A 19,642-nucleotide genomic window follows, 5' to 3' on the forward strand; every position below is an offset into this window, starting at 1 on the left:
TTCGCAAGCGGTGCAAGATGCAGCGAATTCTGTGAGCTGATTGGCTATTAACCCTTACTTATGTTTTGTTTTCTGCGGTGGCCAGCGTTGCAGCCATTTTGTCTTTGTGTCACCTGCAGCCAAGCTCTCGCTTGGCTCTTAACGCTTGGCTCAGGTTTGAGTCTTCCTGCTTGGTCAATAACGCATTACTGGATCTACCGCGCTCTATGTTAATTTCCAAACCACCCTAGCGCACAGCGCTTGACTCAGTATTTAAAGTTGGTTTTTCGGAAAAAGTCAACGTCCCACCCCTCTCAAGAAGCTTTTAGAATATAAAAAATCAAGGACTTTCCAAGGATTGTTTGAATTCATTGGGGGACTTGCCCTGAAATTCACGGACTTGCAAGACAGTACGAACCCTATTAAAGTTCAAGGGAGTTTAAACTTGTTCGTAACGTGTCATTAAACGAAAGTTTGTCTTTGTCTGTTTAAAAGCTTTGTCAGCTTGTTCAACATCTATCTTGATTTGAAAACAATTATTACTACCCCCGGTCTCTGTTTATTCACGATCTTAATCAACGTTGCGGAGGAGGTAGCGCAAAAAGATTTCGTACCTATAATGTATGTAATCTCTCGCAACTGTCTAGAGGATTCCGGCACCAATATAGGTCATCTGAAGGCCAGTGACAAAGAATCTTATGAGTACTGCATGAATATAGTTTAAAAAAAAAAAACTGGAACAGCGTGTAAACTATATATGCGACATAAAATATCAGTGAGAAAAAGCCGCCATGTATCGTGGACTCTGCGTTGAACAGCAAAAGAAATTATAGGTTGTAATACGCCGAGTTTATTCCCAATAACTGGTACCCGGATGCTCAAAAATTACAGCACCAAGCGTCAGCTGTCAAAGATTCCGAACACAGTGGAAAAAAAGTCGTCGGTTCTGGAATTTACTTTGTCTCCGATCCGAAAACAAAAGTCTGGTAAAATTGATTAGAAAACAAAACACTCAGGCCGCCAGTTAAATGTCGTAGTAAAAAAGCGTCGCAGCCTATGTTAGTATTAATAAAGCTAACTAAATCCGCAAGCATTGACTAAGAAATTTTTCTTCGACGTGACTGTAACTGCCGCAACACACTCCGGGCGAGCGCTTTGTCTTGTCACTATTTTTAAGCGCCGGCCATGTACACTTTCTTCGGATACGGCTTCTTTAATTACCTTTTCACGCCATATGATGATGACATGATTGTGTAAAAGTTGACTCCTCTATCAGATTAGGAGCGAAATACGATCAAAAATTTTACCCAAGCAAGCCACTGGTATCCAGCAGAGAATGCGGACTAAAAGTACGGATTCTCTGCTGGATACCTAGACTCTTTTTGGTTGCTAACGGTGTGAGGCTCGTTATGTAGTGACATGGATTTTAAGAAGAAAGTCTATGTGAAGGTGCTCCCACGACTGACATATGCTTAGGCTAGGGTTTGGCGTGGTATTTGGGTCGTGATACTGAAGAACGTATCCCTATGATTACCCTCCTCCTACCCCACCTTTGTGCTAACTTTGGGCTTTACTTATCCGCTTTGCATCGAAAATTTTGACTGTACTCCTCAATGTTGTCTGCATAAGGTTGATTACGCTTGATGGCTAAATCAACAGCAATATCAAGCCCGGCGCAAATGTCTTTTAGTTTTGCAACCGATAACGTGGTCGTGTTGAGTTCCCTCCTGAGGTTATTTCGCATATATTATATCTATCACACGATGGGATGTCCTGGCAAAAGTTCTCGAGAAACTTCATTCGTCAATTCTTCGATAGTTGCCTTCTGGGTGGCACATTCAATCTCCTTTACAACATCATCATCGTTAAACAGAGACTTCTTTGCCGCAAGTCTGGAGAAGAATCCAGCGACCTGAGATGCAGTCAGAAACTCTTCACTACTGAACATCTGTTTCCCTTGCAAGTCCACGACAGCCACCATAGAACGCGCAACTCATAACGGATCACTTTTTCGTCCTGACCGCTCACCTTTGTGAAATTTCTCATTGAAGTGGTTCTCTTGCTTGTGCGTAAATATTCATCAACGGGAAGTACTTGAATTGAGCGCCCCGCCCTTTGGTGGCCTGTCGGTTCTGCGACTGCGTCCAGCTCGGGAACAGCTGCGCATTGCCCCTAAGCCTTTGAGCATATCCAACAGCAGCTCTATCCAGTAGAGTATATCGCTCAAGAGCACGTTGGTGTTTTCCACAGTCTAAAAGCCGCTGCATTGATGAATATCTCGCAAATGTTTTGACACAGCCCTCCTAAGGACAGCTGAAGATCGCCGCGTTATTGTCTTCCTCTTCGATATGCATTGGTGGATCTGGATCTCGACCTGATGCTTTTATGCGCCTCTCGTTGACAGATGTAAATGCCCTTGAGTAAGAGCGAGTAACTCCGGTAAGGGTCAGTAGGTCAGATGGGGATCGATGGGCAATGCAGTTTGTCAGTAGGGATGAGTTTACCATCGCCGATACCATACGCCCCTCGTCCTTGTACTCGACAATACTGAGCTGACTAAGACCCTCTATATTTGAAGATAGCACCGTCGGGACTTGGAAAGTCTCACACAATGCTACGTTAACACCAGGAACTCCACCAGAAGAGATTATGGCGTCTCTCGCATGCTCAGGCGTCTCGATATCATTTCCTAATTACTCGGGATGCCGAGTTGTAAATAATGTTTGATTTTAATTTTTTGTTTTTTTCGGACACAGTGAGCGCTGAAGTTATACAATGCACTTTAACAGACCTAAACTCACTTTCCTGCACATATCTTTGTAAAGTTATAAAGATTTTAATCCAGTGGAGTTTGTCTGCGTAATAAGATTTGCTGAATTTAAGAAACACTTAGGAGCCTCCCACGTGCTAGCTCTGCTTATCGGGCAAGCGATCGAGAGGCTCGATTTTAAAACATAACAGTTCGAACTCTGTGAGAATTCTATATTTAGAACTTTTTGAGAGGTAAACAAAGGGTTTGCCATAGACCTATTTTCCTTTGGTAGTTATCTGTTTTAAACTTAGATCTCTCTCGATGGCAACCCTCAAAGCAGTTTTAAGTGCTCTATGGTCGTACGAAAAGAAACATGTCTTGTGCGAACCAAAAAGCAAATCATTTTCAGTTTCCAAAGGGACAGTTTTCGAAGAATCATATAAAAGCGTGCGTCTACTTCTGTATCGAAAGGTATCTTGTTGAACACAATTCCTAAAAAGTTAGATACACCACGAAGAGGACCTATTTGCGTGTCCACCTACCATGGGCAAATACAATTAATACAAATTACAAAGTCTCACTTTGCGGCCAGTAGCTTTTTGGATATACATTACTATTCCCTTTTATCTAGCTTTAGGAAATCATTAGTAATAGACTTGCCCAGGCGCTTGAATTTTCATGCTAAAACTAGATAGGATTTCTAATTTGTTGCACAATCACTAGAAAATGGGAAAAGTAAATGTGTTGCGTGTATATACACCGACTCAAAGTATTGCATACAAAGAACTCTCCCTCAAAATAGGCCTGTGTTAACAAAAAAAAAAAAAAAAAAGAGTCAAAACGAAAACATTGTATGCAAAAGCAAGACAAAAATATCCATGTGGACGTATTTGCAGCACGTTATCACTTAGCTGTAAAGATTGCGTGACATCGATCTAGGTCTATTTTTCACTTCAATTAGTTCCTTCACTTCTTGCCTCTTTTCATTAGAAACATTCAATAAAAAACTCAATAGATACCCAGAAGAGGCTCCATATGCGAGAATTGGATCCAGGTCCCGCAAAAATATTGCACAAACCGGAGAGACTCAAGCTTACACTTCATGCCGTAGCCGTATGAAAAGGCCGGTGGCAGAGCACTGCAGCGAGACACAGGAAAATTAGCGAAGAACATCAAAGTTATTTGCCTTCAAATACCCATTTGGAAGGTAAAGTGTCATCGAAGTATTATCTCAGGTTTACTGGGAAGTTTTAATGGAAAATGGCAGGGTTCTTCAATGGTTTGCTCAGAAAGCGAGCTAAGACTAGTCGAATTGTTTATATTTCCTTGTGAAACAAAATCTCTTCGAAAGGTAAAAAAGGGTCGTGAACTTGCATGGGGCCGCTCGCCTCAGAATAACTTTTGCCAAGAAAAAAAATATATCACGTTCAAAAACAGCTCTTGTACTTGCTATAATTTAATTTTAAAAGAATTATACATAATACCGAGTATGTTTTAAGATGTTTGAAAACCGTATGGAATTATTTGATTTTCAGAGTCTAGAAGTCTCAGTTCTCTTCGCTTGCTCTCCAGGAATTCGGAATTACTATTGTAAGTCTAAAATATCATCAAGGCAGCTTAGCAATACATCCTTAATAATATTATAAACTAAGGAAAACCATAATTTGTTATGCACCTTCACGCGAGCTCGATTATCTGAAATTTGACCTTATTTCTGTGATATTTCGGCTTCACGGGTGGTGGACGGGTTTTCGTAATTTTCTCAAAAATTTAAAAACTCTAGAACCTAAAACTTACATCACGATTATTAACATACTATAGGTTATCTCTGGATGAATTATCGAGGGGTCCATTTTTCCAACCTTGCGCCGCCCCTCACGCGGTGGTTAGGTAGACTGACTCTTGATTTGCGCAATATAAATATTAAAACTCTATTATTATTATTATTATTATTATTATTATTATTATAACTATTATCATTATTATTATCATTATTATTATTATTATTATTAATATTATCATTATCATTAATAGTATTCCGCAAAGCGGAATAACCCGGCACTTGCCGATTTTGAATCTGGAGTACACTAAACGGCTGGGTTTGAATTTTCGTTACTCTATCGGCATCATTTTTTGCTGGATTTCTGTCTTCTATGGCTGGGAAAATCATTGCAATTCTTTGTTTGAAAAGTTCTCGGATCTAAAGGTGAAGAAAAATAATAAAAAAGTACGTTTACTTTATTTAAGGTCAGTCTAAGAAAAACTGTACAATCATACATTGAAATTTAATTAACTGCCTTAACAGTTTACCGTGTTCTTTTAGTGGTCAAGAATGAATTTTATGACAGTTCTGATAAACACATCAGTTATCATAACAATAGCCTTAACATAACTGATTATAACTTCAATAGCGTAGACTAGTATTACTTTGCGTGCTGCCACAACAATTAATCTACATAGCTTGCTGAAATTTTTTTTTCTGGTCAGCAATACGACCACAGGGCCAAGTTGTTCGAAGGCCGATTAGTCCTAACCCAGGGTTAAATTTTAATCCAGGTTTCTATATTTCTCTGATAAAAAGCTGTTTTGGGTAATTTTCCCAATTTATTTTAAGGCATTTAATCATAAAATTGTAGACAAATGGAATGAAGCTGAATTTTCTTTTAAAGCTTTCAGATCAAATTTCACACTAACCCTGGGTTATCTTAACCTACTTTTGAACGGCCCTGGCCCAGAATAATATACTTTAAGATGGTGTTGATTGTATAAAAACGATTAAAACTCATTTGCGTGTAAAACCCAAAGGATTATAAATGCTACATCGCTATATATCTTTCGCGGAATAATCGTACCTGTGTATTCCTGACGCAATGGAGAAGGAAAATCAAGAAACCCTATTAAAGATAAACGCAACTTCCATAAAGCGTGTTCACTTATGAATCTAATGGACTGGTCACAGAGATGAAAGCTATTTGACGGTCGTGCTCCTCGAGGTATACTGGTAACAAATATTTTATTGCCGAGAGGAAAGTGAACAGTTGAAAGTCTACTGAGTACCGTTTGCTTTAAGTGACGTTGTCTATTTTCAAGCTCTCGCTCTACCCAGGAATGAGTAATGGCGAGTTAGCGCGGAAAAAAGTCAAAATGAGATATAATAAGTTGCAATACAAATGAAGATCTTTGTTATACTATGTCAGAGAAACCCGATTAAAACTCCTCATGGTGAGGAAAAGAACAAAACATACAGGAATTTAAAATAATAACCATGACTCACACCTGAATGGAGTTAAGAATGGTAAAAAGATAGATGAAAGGTTTATGCAATGGTGACAAAAGACCAAACAACCAGGTGATGCCCAGAAGTGGAATTAAAATATCACATGTCCTCATTCCAAATCTGAAAAAAAAAAAAGAGGAAAAGAATGAAGCAGGCCTCTACATGTAACTGGGTTAGCTATAGATAAGGAATTCGATCCATTCCAGCAATGAATCTTTATATAATTCTTTTAATTATCAAACCTCCCAGGAAAAAGACACCGAAACAAAGGGAAATACTGCGAGTGCCTATCAAATTGGTTTTTATGTATCATCATTAAATATTCGATGTTGCCGTTGTAAAGGCGTTAGTGTCCATTGCCTGGGAATACATGTACCCTTAGCCATGTCATTTGTTTTGTTCAACTTTCAAAAGGGTGCTTCTGATCTCTTCAACCAGCTGAGGTTAAACGTGAGATTGACAGTCGACTTGCAGCTCATGAAAGGAAAGCAGCAAATTATTCAATGCTACGAGATCCTGGGAAAGTCCCAGCGGTGTGGGCAATCATGCTCGAGAGTAGACTTTATCGGGTTTAAATTAACCTTTTAACTCCTATAAGTGATGAGGACAAAACTTCTCCTTACAGTATCAATACGATATCAAGTAAGTAAGTCATGAGAACAAAGTAAATTATCGATTAGGGATTTATTACTTGATTCAAAACCAAATTCTCCAAAACAGATAACATTATAACAATTGTATGTCAGACGGTAAGGAGAATCACTAGTCGGATCTTGGGAGTGAAAGGGTTCAGAAAATTCAGAATCGCACTACACTTACTTTTGGTGGACGCACTTTCTTACCGTATACGTTCAATAGTCTTTCCTCACATTTGCTGCATTTTGTTCATTTCTCTGATGACTCGCGTAAGAATCAGTATGTTAAGCTTGAAATGAAGACAAGTTGAATGTTAAATGAATAATAATAATTCTGACATCAAGCGATTAAGTGGACAATAGATAGGGAGAAAGAGAGGCACAATGAACAACAGGAGACACAGAGAGGCAGAACGAAGTTCTCAGTAGAAAGAAAAACAATGACGATAGTAAAATACCATATTTTAATTTAAGAAGTGAAAAGTTCCCAATATATTTTATTGCACCTACCACTTCAACTATTACTACAAAGGCAATAAAAATCCAGAGTGCTAAGCCCACGTACGTAAGAATTTCTAATGCCTTTTGATCTGTTCCTGTAATCTGCTTTGCACACAAACAAACACACGAAAAAAAAAAAAACAACAAAATAGCAAATAAACAAAAATCAAAATTTGAAAAACAATAAAAATAAAAAGGACTTTTATAATTGAAAAAGGCAATTATAATCCAAAGCGTCAGGGACCTAGTAGACTCATGAGAGAACCTCTCTTCCTGTATTCGGAGTGTGTTTCGGCGTGACCAACTTAAATTATAAAGTGATTTGTCTTAAATAAAATAAAACAAACAAGAAAGAAAAAGGAAACAGCAACATCAAAAACAGGGACAAAAAAAAAAAAAATAGAAAAAGAGTAACTAAAAAAACCCAGAAATATAGACCTAGAAGAGGAGAAGTACCATTTTCCATTACTGTTTGATCATCGTCGTAGTCAAATAAAACCGCGAAATGAGTCAAATGATTACAACTGCACTCTGTTTCTTTTAAATTGCTCTCTGACGTCACCACATGGCAGCCTTCCCCAGACCAGCCGTCCAGACTAAAAATGTATGGTAATCGATAGACAGCGATTAAAAAGAGTACAGCTAAATCTGGTTTTTGCTCTGCTCTACGATGGTCAACAAATCAGAGCAGAAAAAAGATATACGTTCAAAGGGTTTGATAAGTAATAGATATATATGTATATGAGCACGATCCTTCGCAGTAAAGCACTATTTGAGCAATAGTGAAAATCAGACCTGAAAAAAACTTCAGGCCTGTACGGGACTCGAACCACTGACCTCTGCGATACTAGTGCAGCGCTCTACCAATTGAGCTAACAAGCCAACTGGGAGCAGGCCATCAAATTAATTCGACGTAAACCCGTAGATGATAAATCAAACAACAACAAACATATGAAGGATATGTGTGAACTGCGGTTATGAGACGTATATGAGCACGATCCTTCGCAGTAAAGCACTATTTGAGCAATAGTGAAAATCAGACCTGAAAAAAAGTTCAGGCCTGTACGGGATTCGAACCACTGACCTCTGCGATACTAGTGCAGCGCTCTACCAATTGAGCTCCCAGTTGGCTTGTTAGCTCAATTGGTAGAGCGCTGCACTAGTATCCAAGAGGTCAGTGGTTCGAATCCCGTACAGGCCTGAACTTTTTTTCAGGTCTGATTTTCACTATTGCTCAAATAGTGCTTTACTGCGAAGGATCGTGCTCATATACGTCTCATAACCGCAGTTCACACATATGTTTCATGTGTTTGTTGTTGTTTGATTTATCATCTACGGGTTTATGTCGAATTAATTTGATGGCCTGCTCCCAGTTGGCTTGTTAGCTCAATTGGTAGAGCGCTGCACTAGTATCGCAGAGGTCAGTGGTTCGAATCCCGTACAGGCCTGAAAGTTTTTTTTTTTCAGGTCTGATTTTCACTATTGCTCAAATAGTGCTTTACTGCGAAGGATCGTGCTCATATACGTCTCATAACCGCAGTTCACACATATGTTTCATATGTTTGTTGTTGTTTGATTTATCATCTACGGGTTTATGTCGAGTTGATTTGATGGCCTGCTCCCAATTGGCTTGTTAGCTCAATTGGTAGAGCGCTGCACTAGTATCGCAGAGGTCAGTGGTTCGAATCCCGTACAGGCATGAACTTTTTTTCAGGTCTGATTTTCACTATTGCTCAAATAGTGCTTTACTGCGAAGGATCGTGCTCATATACGTCTCATAACCGCAGTTCACACATATGTTTCATATGTTTGTTGTTGTTTAATAGATATATATTTGTAATAAATGGGAGAGAGAAAACTTCAAGTGGACTGTTACCTCTCCTCATTAAAGCCTTTCCAAAATACACACTGCCTTTTATCATCAGTAGTCTGAAAAATATGGCATTTCGAAGTGAAAGGAGATTTCCTTAAACACATATCTTAAGTTATAATGAACAATAATAAAAAAAAAAAGAAATTAAAAAAGCTACCTCCATATTCCTAAATGTTAAGGTGACATTCTCTTCCAACTGGTTTTGCTTCAGATCCATCATTGCTGCTATTATTTTGGTATTCAGACTCCTAATCGCAATAGATTTAACAGTCATATGACTAAATTGAAATTGATTATAATAGCAAATGACTCAATCATTGTACCTTGTATTTCTGTCGATTCGAGTCACTTTAAAGAGCTCATGCAGATCTGTGTATATAATACTAACTAGCATTGAACCTTAGTTGAAGAAAGGAAAAAAAACAGTTAGTTAATAAAATCTCTTTATAACTTGCTTCCACTCCAACAGAAGTTGACGATTAAGTGCTTTACATGTGTCTGAAGGTGTGATCGAAAAGCAAAATGTCTCGCTGAACGGTCAAACGATAAAGGGGACGGAATTTGAAAATGTAACCCTAGCATAACAACTTTAGCGTGTCAGATGTAATGGTTTTCCAAACAAAGCACTTTGTACTTCCCGTAGCTCAGTATGCATTCCAATTGTGATGCAAATATATTAGAATTCGAGATAATGAACGATAATGTCAGCAATGATAAGCCTCACTTGTGGAATTCCGCAAGGAACAATTCTAGGACCTTTGCTTTTTGTTCTATACATAAATGATCTTCCTAATTGCCTGTCTAATTCAGTTGCACGTATGTATGCCGACGATACTCACCTGACCTTTGCCAGTAACAACATAGAAATGATCAATGATGTTATGAATCACGACCTATCCAATGTTAACACATGGCTCACTGCAAACAAATTGACTCTAAATTCATCTAAAACTGAATTCATGTTAATTGGATCGCGGCAAAGGATAGGTACCTACGATACTTCCCCTAAACTAATCATAGGTGGTGACATAATTAAACAAGTTAGCTCAGTCAAATCTCTGGGTGTACATATAGACGAAAACCTTTCATGGAATATGCACATTGAAAAAATAGCCAAGAAAATCGCATCGGGCATTGGAGCAATTAAACGTTGTAGGCCTTTTGTTAATCGAACCACGCTTGAGTCCGTTTTCAATGTCTTAGTTCAACCGTACTTTAATTACTGCAGCGAGGTCTGGGGGAATTGTAACAAGGGTCTTTCGAATAAGCTCCAAAAGTTGCAAAACCGGGCTGCCCGTATTCTGACCTTCTCCAGTTATGACACAAGCGCTGATCCTCTTTTTGTGCAACTTAACTGGAGACGGTTAGATACTCAGCGACAAATACAAGTGGCCACCATGGTCTATAAATCTATACATGGTCTTGCGCCCGACTATCTTGGTTCTCTTTTCACTAAATATGATCCTCCATATAATCTAAGGAACTCTGAAAACAAACTAGCTGTTCCATTGCCCCGCACCAATTTCCTGAAAAATAGCTTTAGCTATAACGGTGCGGTTATCTGGAATAGCTTGTCCCCTGAATTGCGGCAAGCAAAATCACTTCAATCCTTCCGAAATGGCTGTCGCAATTTCTTCGTCTGAATCGACAAAACACACACGGCATCTATGTAAAGCAGAATTTCTTTATTTTTTTTTCTATTTCACTTTTAAATTTTAGATCATGTTTATATAGATTAAAATAGATTGTAACTGTAATAATAGATTGTAATAATATTATCATTTTATCTGATAGATTTACCGTGTCTAAATTAAAAAAATAAAGTTCAAGTTCAAGTTATCTGTATTAGTTTGCATCTTTAATTATGTATGAATTTTTTCTTTTCAAGTAAAGTTTACTAATCTTGTTTTCCATCATACGTTTTACTGCCATGTTTGTAACTGCAGTTTGTTTGCTATTTAGAATTCGATACTTGTAGACAAAATGATTCAATGGTCCGCAAAAGGTGCACCTCGTCAATATTTAATTAAACACATAGCCATTTTATAAGGATTGTTGAAATTTAGAACTCTCCTGATACCTTTTGCATTATTTAACCTTTACTTCCGCTCTAAAGCCCATTTCTCATTTTTCGGCCAATCAAAACATGATATTTTATTGATTACAAGCTTTATTAACAATCACACTTTTGGCTGGCAGTGTTCCTTACCTGAGCAGCAACCATAACGATGGATATTATCAGTGATGTTGTACACCTTCACAACAAATAAGTAGATATAAATGCCTTCGACCAGCATCCAGCAGAAAGCTGCCATCATGAAATACTGCTCGAGAGCTGCCACAGAAACGCAAGCACCTTACCAGAAAATGGTCCGAAAGCAAAGCAAATGAATTTGTCAGTTATTTATGAATGAATTGAGCCAAAAATAAGTAGTTAACCAAAGTTAATTAGTAAAACGACAAGGTGAAATTGAAGAAATAGGAAATAAGAAAAATAAGGTAATGAAGAGTAAATAAATGAATTATACTTACAAAAAATTCACTCGCAATCCATTTCAGCCTGTATCACACCTTGATAAGCTTACAACTCAGGCTCCCATGATCTGATAGCTTTTTTTCCCATTATTTGAGATAGAAGTTATCTCCCGCGATTCAATGAAATATCATTCTCAATTAAATGTACTTACTTAAGCTGAAGATAGCTGATAACTGTGAGTAAGACTCCAGTGAGAGATAAAGCCATCCCTACTCGCGTGATGAGAGTCAGTACTTTGTAATGCAAGTCCTAAATGAAAAGTTAATAACTTCATATTTGATTGAGACTAAGGAAATATTCTGGTCAGGAGGATCAATATCTGATAGCGATAACTCTTTAAACTTTTTTTACCATTTTAGAATTATATTTTTTCCACAAACAAAAATCTCATCTTTTCGTCGCCATCTTTCTCAGTAAAATCCATGAGCACCTCAAAGGGGGTTAAATGATTGCACACGCATTCTGTTTGAGAATAAGATATAACTCTTGTTTGACAACCTTCGCTTGACCAACTCTCATAGCTGCGTGGAAGCGGGAAATTAATAAAATAACAAAGGACATAAATTTATGAATTATAAATCATAGTTAATGATGAAACTACTCGCATATAAGGGCAAAGTAAACAGAAAAAATTGTCAAGTGCTAATAATAGTAAGAGTGCGAAGGTCAGATAAGCTTGCATTGATTGCACGTGCAGCCAATTATTGTCCAATCACAGCTGTTCTTTCTCTGTGTCAATCAAACTGTGCATCGCATGTCTGCTTCAGTTCAGTGATTTATTACAGTAATTCAGATCACAAGGATAAATAATATCCTCCCACTCTTCCCTATTGATAGCTCTTGACAATCACTAGTATTCAATGCAATGAAAAGACTTTAATCTACGTTTCATTTTAATATCAGTTAAATCATCGAAGGACACAAACTTTGACAATTTGCTCAAAGCGATGTCAACAGGTTGATGTTATTTTTTAGCCATTGTTGGCTGTTATACATGATGTTATAGTTCCTTACATATTAATAATTAAGAACTGTTATCTCAAGAAAAATTATTTAATAAACCAGGGTTCGGGATTAAGTGCTCCCATGCTGGTCACACTGTCACCCATAGACTCATGGCAGCTATTTATTTTGGGCATCGGTACCACTAGCCACTACATGTTGCCATGGAAACATGGGGATCGCAGAGGATTATCACCTCCAAGAGGGGATTACTACCCCTCTGGCGGCCAAGGGATTATCACCCTTGATAGAGAATTATCATCTCTTTTGTCGCATAATTAACTAGCTTCCGACCTGCATGTTATGTCAGCTATTTTGTGACTGGATGGCTTAATCCCCTACACCTTTACCCCACAAATGTGTTGTTATTCTTGTCTCTGGCTAGTAGGTTGAGAGCATTAATAACAATGAAAATAATGATAGGAATGTTAACAATAACAATTAAACAAGTGATAATAATAGTAATAAAAATAATAACAATAATAATAAAAAGAAAAAAAGTATTATTAGCATGAATGAGAATTGATAACAGTGATATTGATAAAAAATATAGAAACTATATAGAGCTAAAAGCTAAGAGAAAAATAACAAATCGAAATTCTCTTATTCGTTCCACCTCTCCCATCAAAATTAGCAGAAATTTCAGTTCACTTGACAGACTGCTCTAAAGTTCCCTAATTCGTTAAGGTTCATTATTATATGGCTGTGTCTCACAAGGACTGGGAACTACCGAATCCACGAATTTGATTGGCTGAAATCAATATTGAAAGTGGTCTAGATTTTCCCATCTAGACCGGCATCTAGACCGGTCTAGAAAAAGAGGTACAAGGAATACAAAAAATTGGCATATAAGACACAGCCATATAATAAACATCTTATTAACCGAGCTAGGTCGGTCTGTGTGGGAGAATCTTGACTTCGGTCGCTGGCACAGACCTCACTGTGTTCGGTCTGTACTGGCGACCTCAGTCAAGATTCTCCCATACAGACCTCCTGCTCTGTTAATAAGAACTAAGTCAAAATACTTTTGGTTATGAAATAGGGCAAAAGGCAAAAACGAAAACAAAAAAGGTGGATTACTTCTCTCAGCTGATGTATTGCAAATGTCGTGCTTACTTGTCTTCCGAAAACTTACAGAATACGCATGTTCTACTCTTTCGGTCAGCCTAAAAGGGTTTTAATTTGCAAGGTATTGTGGTCAATCATCATATGAATCCAGTGCTCATCACAGTCCCATGGCAAAGCATGACTATTACAGAATATGGCAAGTTGATGACCGTTCGACCTCCTACTCTTTGTGTTTGTTAAGAGATCGAAATGTGATGATGAAGGTTTCTAATCTGCTAGTCAAGTCTCGGGAAAGAAATATATTTTAAAAGACCGCAGCTTCGTGCTAGTTTACAGCAAAATCCGTAACAACATTAAGGAAGAACTTGAATAACGGAAAGGAAAAAGCCAAACAAAACAAGCTGTGACTAAACAAAAAGAAAAAATTAAAGCTCGAGTGATGTAAATACCTTCATGTTCTTAAAAACCAAGGTGACGTTCTCTGGTAACGATTCTAGCGGAGGATCCACTACTACGGTTAAAATTACGCTATCTAGGATCCTATCAATAATACAAACTCAACGGTCTCAAATTAGCCTTTTCTTTTTCAACTCTAGTTTAAAACTTATAAGATACCAAACTTTTTTTGTTGGTTCCCCCAGAATCAGTTACGTAGCCTGGAAAAAGCTTGTGAAGGCTTTTGTATGCGACTCCAAGCACTATTGATCCTATTTCGGAGAGGAAGTAGAACTGGATTATTTTGGTGTCTTTAAGTATAGGACTTACATTTTTGCTTTTTGTTGTTGTTGTTGTTTTTTTAAGTATCTGCAGCGTGATATTGTGAACAGGTCGATAATTAAAAGTGGGCTATCAAATAATTATTGAAAATACGTAGGTAAAGGAAAAAAGAGACAGGGACTGGGTCAGACGTCAGGAAAGGAAGGCAGCGGGAAGAGGAAGGAAGAAAAAAATTTAACTCAGTACGCAAGTGACAGGAGTCCAATTTTTAGTAGATGTCAAACCTTAAGAGGCTATCCACCTAAGAACGGATAAGGCAAATTTCGGACCTTCACCGATTTCCCTGATTTTTACTGTGAAAGTCGATACTTCTATCCCATGAACAAATATTGCGTTTATTTTGAACCAGTCTGGTTTTTTCATTTTAACGAGATATTTTTCAAGGTGACCTCAAAGGTACCCAGTTTCCTTCCCCCCCGACCTCCATAATTTAGCTACAAAAGTCGATCGCTGCTGAAGCCGTATTTTCAACTCTTAAAAGCTTTCTATTTTATATGTCTAAGATCAACCCTCTGCCACTACGTTAATGGTCAAATGATTACACTGTAAATATTTTTCACTGAGATACAAATTTTTCAAAATACTTACCTCGAGCACTGAAATTTGTGATGCGTGAGGTACATGTGGTTAAAAGCTATTTTCTCCTATGTGGGACCTGATCTAGAGTCAAATCTATTACAGCCTATAAGCACTTACACCTCATAAGTAAATTATGGAATAAAACTTTTGGGCACTCTTCATGGCGCGCCGCACAGAGCTTTGCAAATTTCACAAATATTCGCCATTTTGATCGAAATCAAAGATAACGCGATCCGACCAACAGGTAAATTTGGGATCTGAGAACTTGTTACAAATCATGAAATAAACCTGAAGAGCGGATTTTTATGTTGAAAAATAGATATCATGCGACTTTTTCGCCGTTAAGTTGAAAACATTGGTGTTCTAAAGAGGAAAGACCTGTGTTTATAGTTAATAAATTATGCAAATTAGCATTCTTTAAAATTGTGTCCATAAATTTTTTTTTCTACGATGTTCTTAAACACAAAGAGCAGTCTCTTTTAACTGAAGAGCATATTATTCCACACTTCTAAGGCAAGGTATTTTTGGAGTTTATGGCCATTTTCATCTCCCACGAAGCGCTGATTAAGTAAAACAGCAGTGTTTGTTTTGCACGCTTATCGCCAACTAATTCAGTTATCATCAACCACAGAGAAGTGGACATCGAAGATCTTACCATTAATATTTCCTTAACCTCTCTTCAGTAGCAAGAGATGTTTTTTTTTTTTTTTTTTTTTTTCCGGCAAGACGCAACAGAGCTCGTTTTCCTAACAGCTTCTTTTATCGGTCAGCGGGCAGGTATTGAAGTCTTTCGGTATGACTTTTCAGAGCCACAGTATGGCAAGGATTTTGTGATCGTATCCTGTGCCCAATGAAAACATGCATCCGATGTTTCTGCAACGAAGGACACGACATTCTAACAGCGGGAGACATGAAAAAGGCGCTCTCTGGGAGACCAGTGAAAGGTACATCCGCGTGCGTATGTGAAGTTGACGAGTCTAAGAGAACCTTAGAAGTGAACAAGATAGATTGTTTTAGCAAGCTACACAACATCCAGTTTGGGGAAAAAAGTATACGTGCGTGGAGGTCGTACGGAATAGGGCGTGGCAAGGAGATTTCTTACGACCAGCTAGTTTCAAATGACCAAGGGGACACCGCTCTCGTTATAAGTAAGGAGTTCTTCCCTTTTCACAATGCACGTGTGTATGAATACACAGTTCCTGGAACAGAGGGTTCAAATGAAGACGATGATTTGGACGATTCAAAGATGGACATGTTTGAATGTTCGGAGCCTGGATGCGTGAAGAGTTTCCAAACGTTTTCAGAGCTCGAGTTACATTTAAACGTACGGGACCATTGTGTGAAGGATGAAAGGCTGTCAGAAACAGTGTATGATAAACTCCGTAAAGATTGGGCAGAGAGGTTTACTACATCAGTCAGCATCACTGACGAACCACAGTGCGAAACTAGTATCCACCAGGTTGTACGTGACTCAATGCCTCCAGTAAACACTGTCAGTATGGGCTGGGCCCTACCCAAGCCACGAGCAGGATCCGCTAGATTCAGTTGCAAAGTTAAGAATTATTTAACAGCAAATTTTGATCAAGGCGAACAATCAGGGCTAGAAGCTGACCCTCAGCAAGTTTCGAATGATATGCGAAAGGCAAGAGACGAGCAGAATAATAGGTTGTTTGACCGAGACGAGTGGCTTACCAAGAGCCAAGTGTAGGGGTTTTTCTCTCGCCTTACAGCAAACAGAAAAAAGGCAACGAACACCCCAAGAAATCAAGCAAAATCCGAAGGAACTGTCCCTAGAGGAAGCTGAACGACAACGGCTGATGGAACACATCCTTAATGAACTAAAGCCGCAGCACCCTCTGTCCTACGATGCCTTTAATCTGTGCGAGTGCGCAAAGGAGAATAAGCTTAGTCTTTTTAATCTAGCAATGCTCAAAGAAATCTCGTTTTTTGAAGTACCATTTAAATCAAGAGATAGGAAAAAAAGACCTTATTGAGCAACTGATGTCATTTATACAGGAGTGCCAATGCTTTAATTAAACTATATCAGAAGCTGCATAGCCCAGGAAAACAAATGATTGTGCCTGTGGAGCGAGTTTGTTTTAGAACAATAGGCACAGCCTCAAAGTAACCTGATCAACAGTTGTACTCAGCGAATTAACGTAATCACTTCTGAGAAAATTCGCGAAAATCTCTCAAAATTTGTCGTCATTAAATTTGTGGCGATGTTCTTAACTCGCAAAAATTAAAAGAGAAAAAATAAAGGAAAAAAATACTACCCTTACCGTATGAGATGTTAATAGGTTTGTGATTTTCTTAATTTCGAGAAATTAATGATATGTGAATTTTGTAGGAGCTTATTAAAATGCCAGTTTCGATCATTTGTATTATTTTTCAATTTCTCCCGGCAGGATTCTCCTACTCTCGATGACTCAATCATATTGCATATCTTCGGGATTCGCGTTTGGTTCGACGACAAGACAAACCTCTGAAACTAGATGTTGCGTGACCAGGCGTAACTGACTCAGTCACGTTGAAAAAGTAAACATGTAAATTTCACCTCTTCAACAAATACCGTTTTGAAATGATGAATATATGAATACAGTATATTGGAACTGCGGAACGAGAAGAAGTTCATGGCAGTTATAGACGAAACTTTTAATTTGAGAAAATAAACCTGAAAAATTCATGCTTGAACGTAATTCGAACCCTTGACTTTTGCAAAACCGCCGGTTCAGCGCTCTTACCATTAGGCTAACAAACCAACTGTTATGCCATTCTACAAATGATGATGAACAACTTGCTAACCACATAAAAGGAAAACTTTAGCAAATAGCTGGAAGAAATGGTCAAATCTGGCAAATTGGTCACACTAATAAACACGAGTGAAATGAACAACTTTTTCAACAACAAATTCCGTTGGCACGTCGTTGATAACTGAAAACAAAGGCTAGCGCTCTTGAACTTTAAGTAAGTTTCTCAAGTCCAAAAGGAATACAGCAGTAACGTTTCCACTTCTATAGAAACTATTGTTTGCATGGTCAAATATTGCTACGGAAACTATTTTGGACGCGTGTGTCGAAAAACAAGGAACGCAAGCAGCTAATTTGCATATGACTACAGAGAAAGATTAATCTGAAACATTTCCTCCATGCCATGTAAAACGGACAAGACAATACTTTTATCGATTTGATACTTCATTAAGGATTTGGTACTTTATCTTCAAGCAGTTTTAGGCCGTTAGGGCTTAGAAATCGGATTCATGTGCGGATCGTGTTATCTTTGGTTTCGATCAAAATGGCGAATATTTGTTAAATTCGCAAAGCTCTCTGCGGTGCGCCATGAAGAGTGCCCAAAAGTTTTATTCCAAAATTTACTTATTAGGTGTAAGTGCTTATAGGCTGTAATAGATTTGACTCGAGATTAGGTCCCACATAAGAGAAAATAGCTTTCAACCACATGTACCTCACGCATCACAAATTTCAGTGCTCGAGGTAAGTATTTTGAAAAATTTGTAACTCAGTGAAAAATATATACAGTGTAATTATTTTACCGTTAACCTAATGGCAAAAGGTTGATCTTAGACATATAAAATAGAAAGCTCGTTAGAATTGAAAATACGGCTACAGCAGCGATCCACTTTTGTAGCTAAATTATGGAGGTCGGGGGGGGGGGGTGGGGAACCGGGTGCCTTTGAGGTCACCTTGAAAAATATCTCGATAAAAGTGAAAAAAACAGACTGGTTCAAAATAAACGCAATATTTGTTCATGGGATAGAAGTCTCGACTTTTACAGTAAAAATCAGGGAAATCGGTGAAGGTTCGAAATTTGCCTTATCCGTTCTTAGGCGGACAGCCTCTTAAGAATTCGAGCGCAAAAAACTGTAATTGGACAACTACGAAGCGTTCGACCGATTATACAAAGAAGGGAAGAGAAAGATGAAGTCCAATCAATTTCCAAGATGGTCGAGAAGTAAAGAGCTTAGCCAAAATGAATATACCAACCATTCTGATGTAGATTAGCTGAAGGAATCTTGATAAAGTTCTCCCCGTAACTTTTATTAAACAGAAAGCCACTTCCTATCTTGCGGACAATGATGATATAAGCAATGATATTTTTTAAAGATAATGATAACGATAACGGTAACGGTAACGATACCGATATAACGGTAATAGAAATGACAATGGAAATGATAACGACAAATGACAATGACGGCAACGATACATGAATTGTACTTGTAAGATATCTTTATAGGGACAACTTATCTTTGTCACTTCTGCAACTTTCGATACCAAAAAATTCCCTTCTTCTGCGTTTTTAATTCCCTCACTCTCGACAATTTTTCGCTCGTCCACCAAGTAATTTCTCGTAAAGCGCCGATATTTTATAATCAATTCTAAGCAAAATGTAATAGAACTTCCTTTAAGTTACCCACATCTTTGCTAGCGTCATTTATTTTCTGGATTTGTGGAACTTAGTCTGGTTTTGGCAATTCTGCTCATAAAGTCCTCAAAGGCTAACGTGATGAAAATAGGATCTTCCCCTCCTTCGGCTGGCAGGATGGGCAGCATTTTTTCAATCACAGTTTTAAATCTTCGTAAAACATCTTGAATTTAAAGAGGTGAAACTGAGCATGAGAACTAACTCTTGACCAGCAGACAGGAAA

General features: G+C 38.0%; 2 protein-coding genes across 2 annotated transcripts; one reads left to right on the top strand and one right to left on the bottom strand.

Annotated features, from left to right (window-relative positions):
* Positions 1-4,218: 4,218 nt before the first annotated feature.
* On the bottom strand, positions 4,219-9,491 carry LOC148736831 (adhesion G protein-coupled receptor G5-like). Its single transcript, XM_088751014.1, has 9 exons — positions 9,341-9,491; positions 9,175-9,265; positions 9,021-9,073; positions 7,601-7,740; positions 7,154-7,246; positions 6,851-6,933; positions 6,008-6,128; positions 5,584-5,625; positions 4,219-4,931 (listed from the first exon to the last, which is right to left on the bottom strand). Exons 1-5 carry the CDS (start codon positions 9,409-9,411, stop codon positions 7,158-7,160), a joined length of 444 nt encoding a protein of 147 aa, XP_088607140.1. The 5' UTR covers positions 9,412-9,491; the 3' UTR covers positions 4,219-4,931; positions 5,584-5,625; positions 6,008-6,128; positions 6,851-6,933; positions 7,154-7,157.
* A 6,298-nt stretch (positions 9,492-15,789) lies between these two features.
* On the top strand, positions 15,790-16,715 carry LOC148736832 (uncharacterized). The gene has a single exon (XM_088751000.1). The coding sequence runs from the start codon at positions 15,830-15,832 to the stop codon at positions 16,685-16,687; it is 858 nt and encodes a 285-aa protein (XP_088607126.1). The 5' UTR covers positions 15,790-15,829; the 3' UTR covers positions 16,688-16,715.
* The last annotated feature ends 2,927 nt before the right edge of the window (positions 16,716-19,642 follow it).

Source organism: Stylophora pistillata, chromosome 2 (genome assembly GCF_964205215.1).
Source record: "Stylophora pistillata chromosome 2, jaStyPist1.2, whole genome shotgun sequence".
Lineage (NCBI taxonomy): Eukaryota > Metazoa > Cnidaria > Anthozoa > Scleractinia > Pocilloporidae > Stylophora > Stylophora pistillata.

Bases quoted from the DNA above. Each gene is read 5' to 3' on its own strand.
- LOC148736832 (XM_088751000.1), top strand. From the start codon at position 15,830: ATGAAAACATGCATCCGATGTTTCTGCAACGAAGGACACGACATTCTA.
- LOC148736831 (XM_088751014.1), bottom strand. From the start codon at position 9,411: ATGCTAGTTAGTATTATATACACAGATCTGCATGAGCTCTTTAAAGTG. The intron at 7,741-9,020 runs GTAACAGTCCAC...ATACATTTTTAG, and splicing joins AAAGGCTTTAATGAGGAGAG to TCTGGACGGCTGGTCTGGGG. The intron at 7,247-7,600 runs GTACTTCTCCTC...TGTGCAAAGCAG, and splicing joins TCAAACAGTAATGGAAAATG to ATTACAGGAACAGATCAAAA.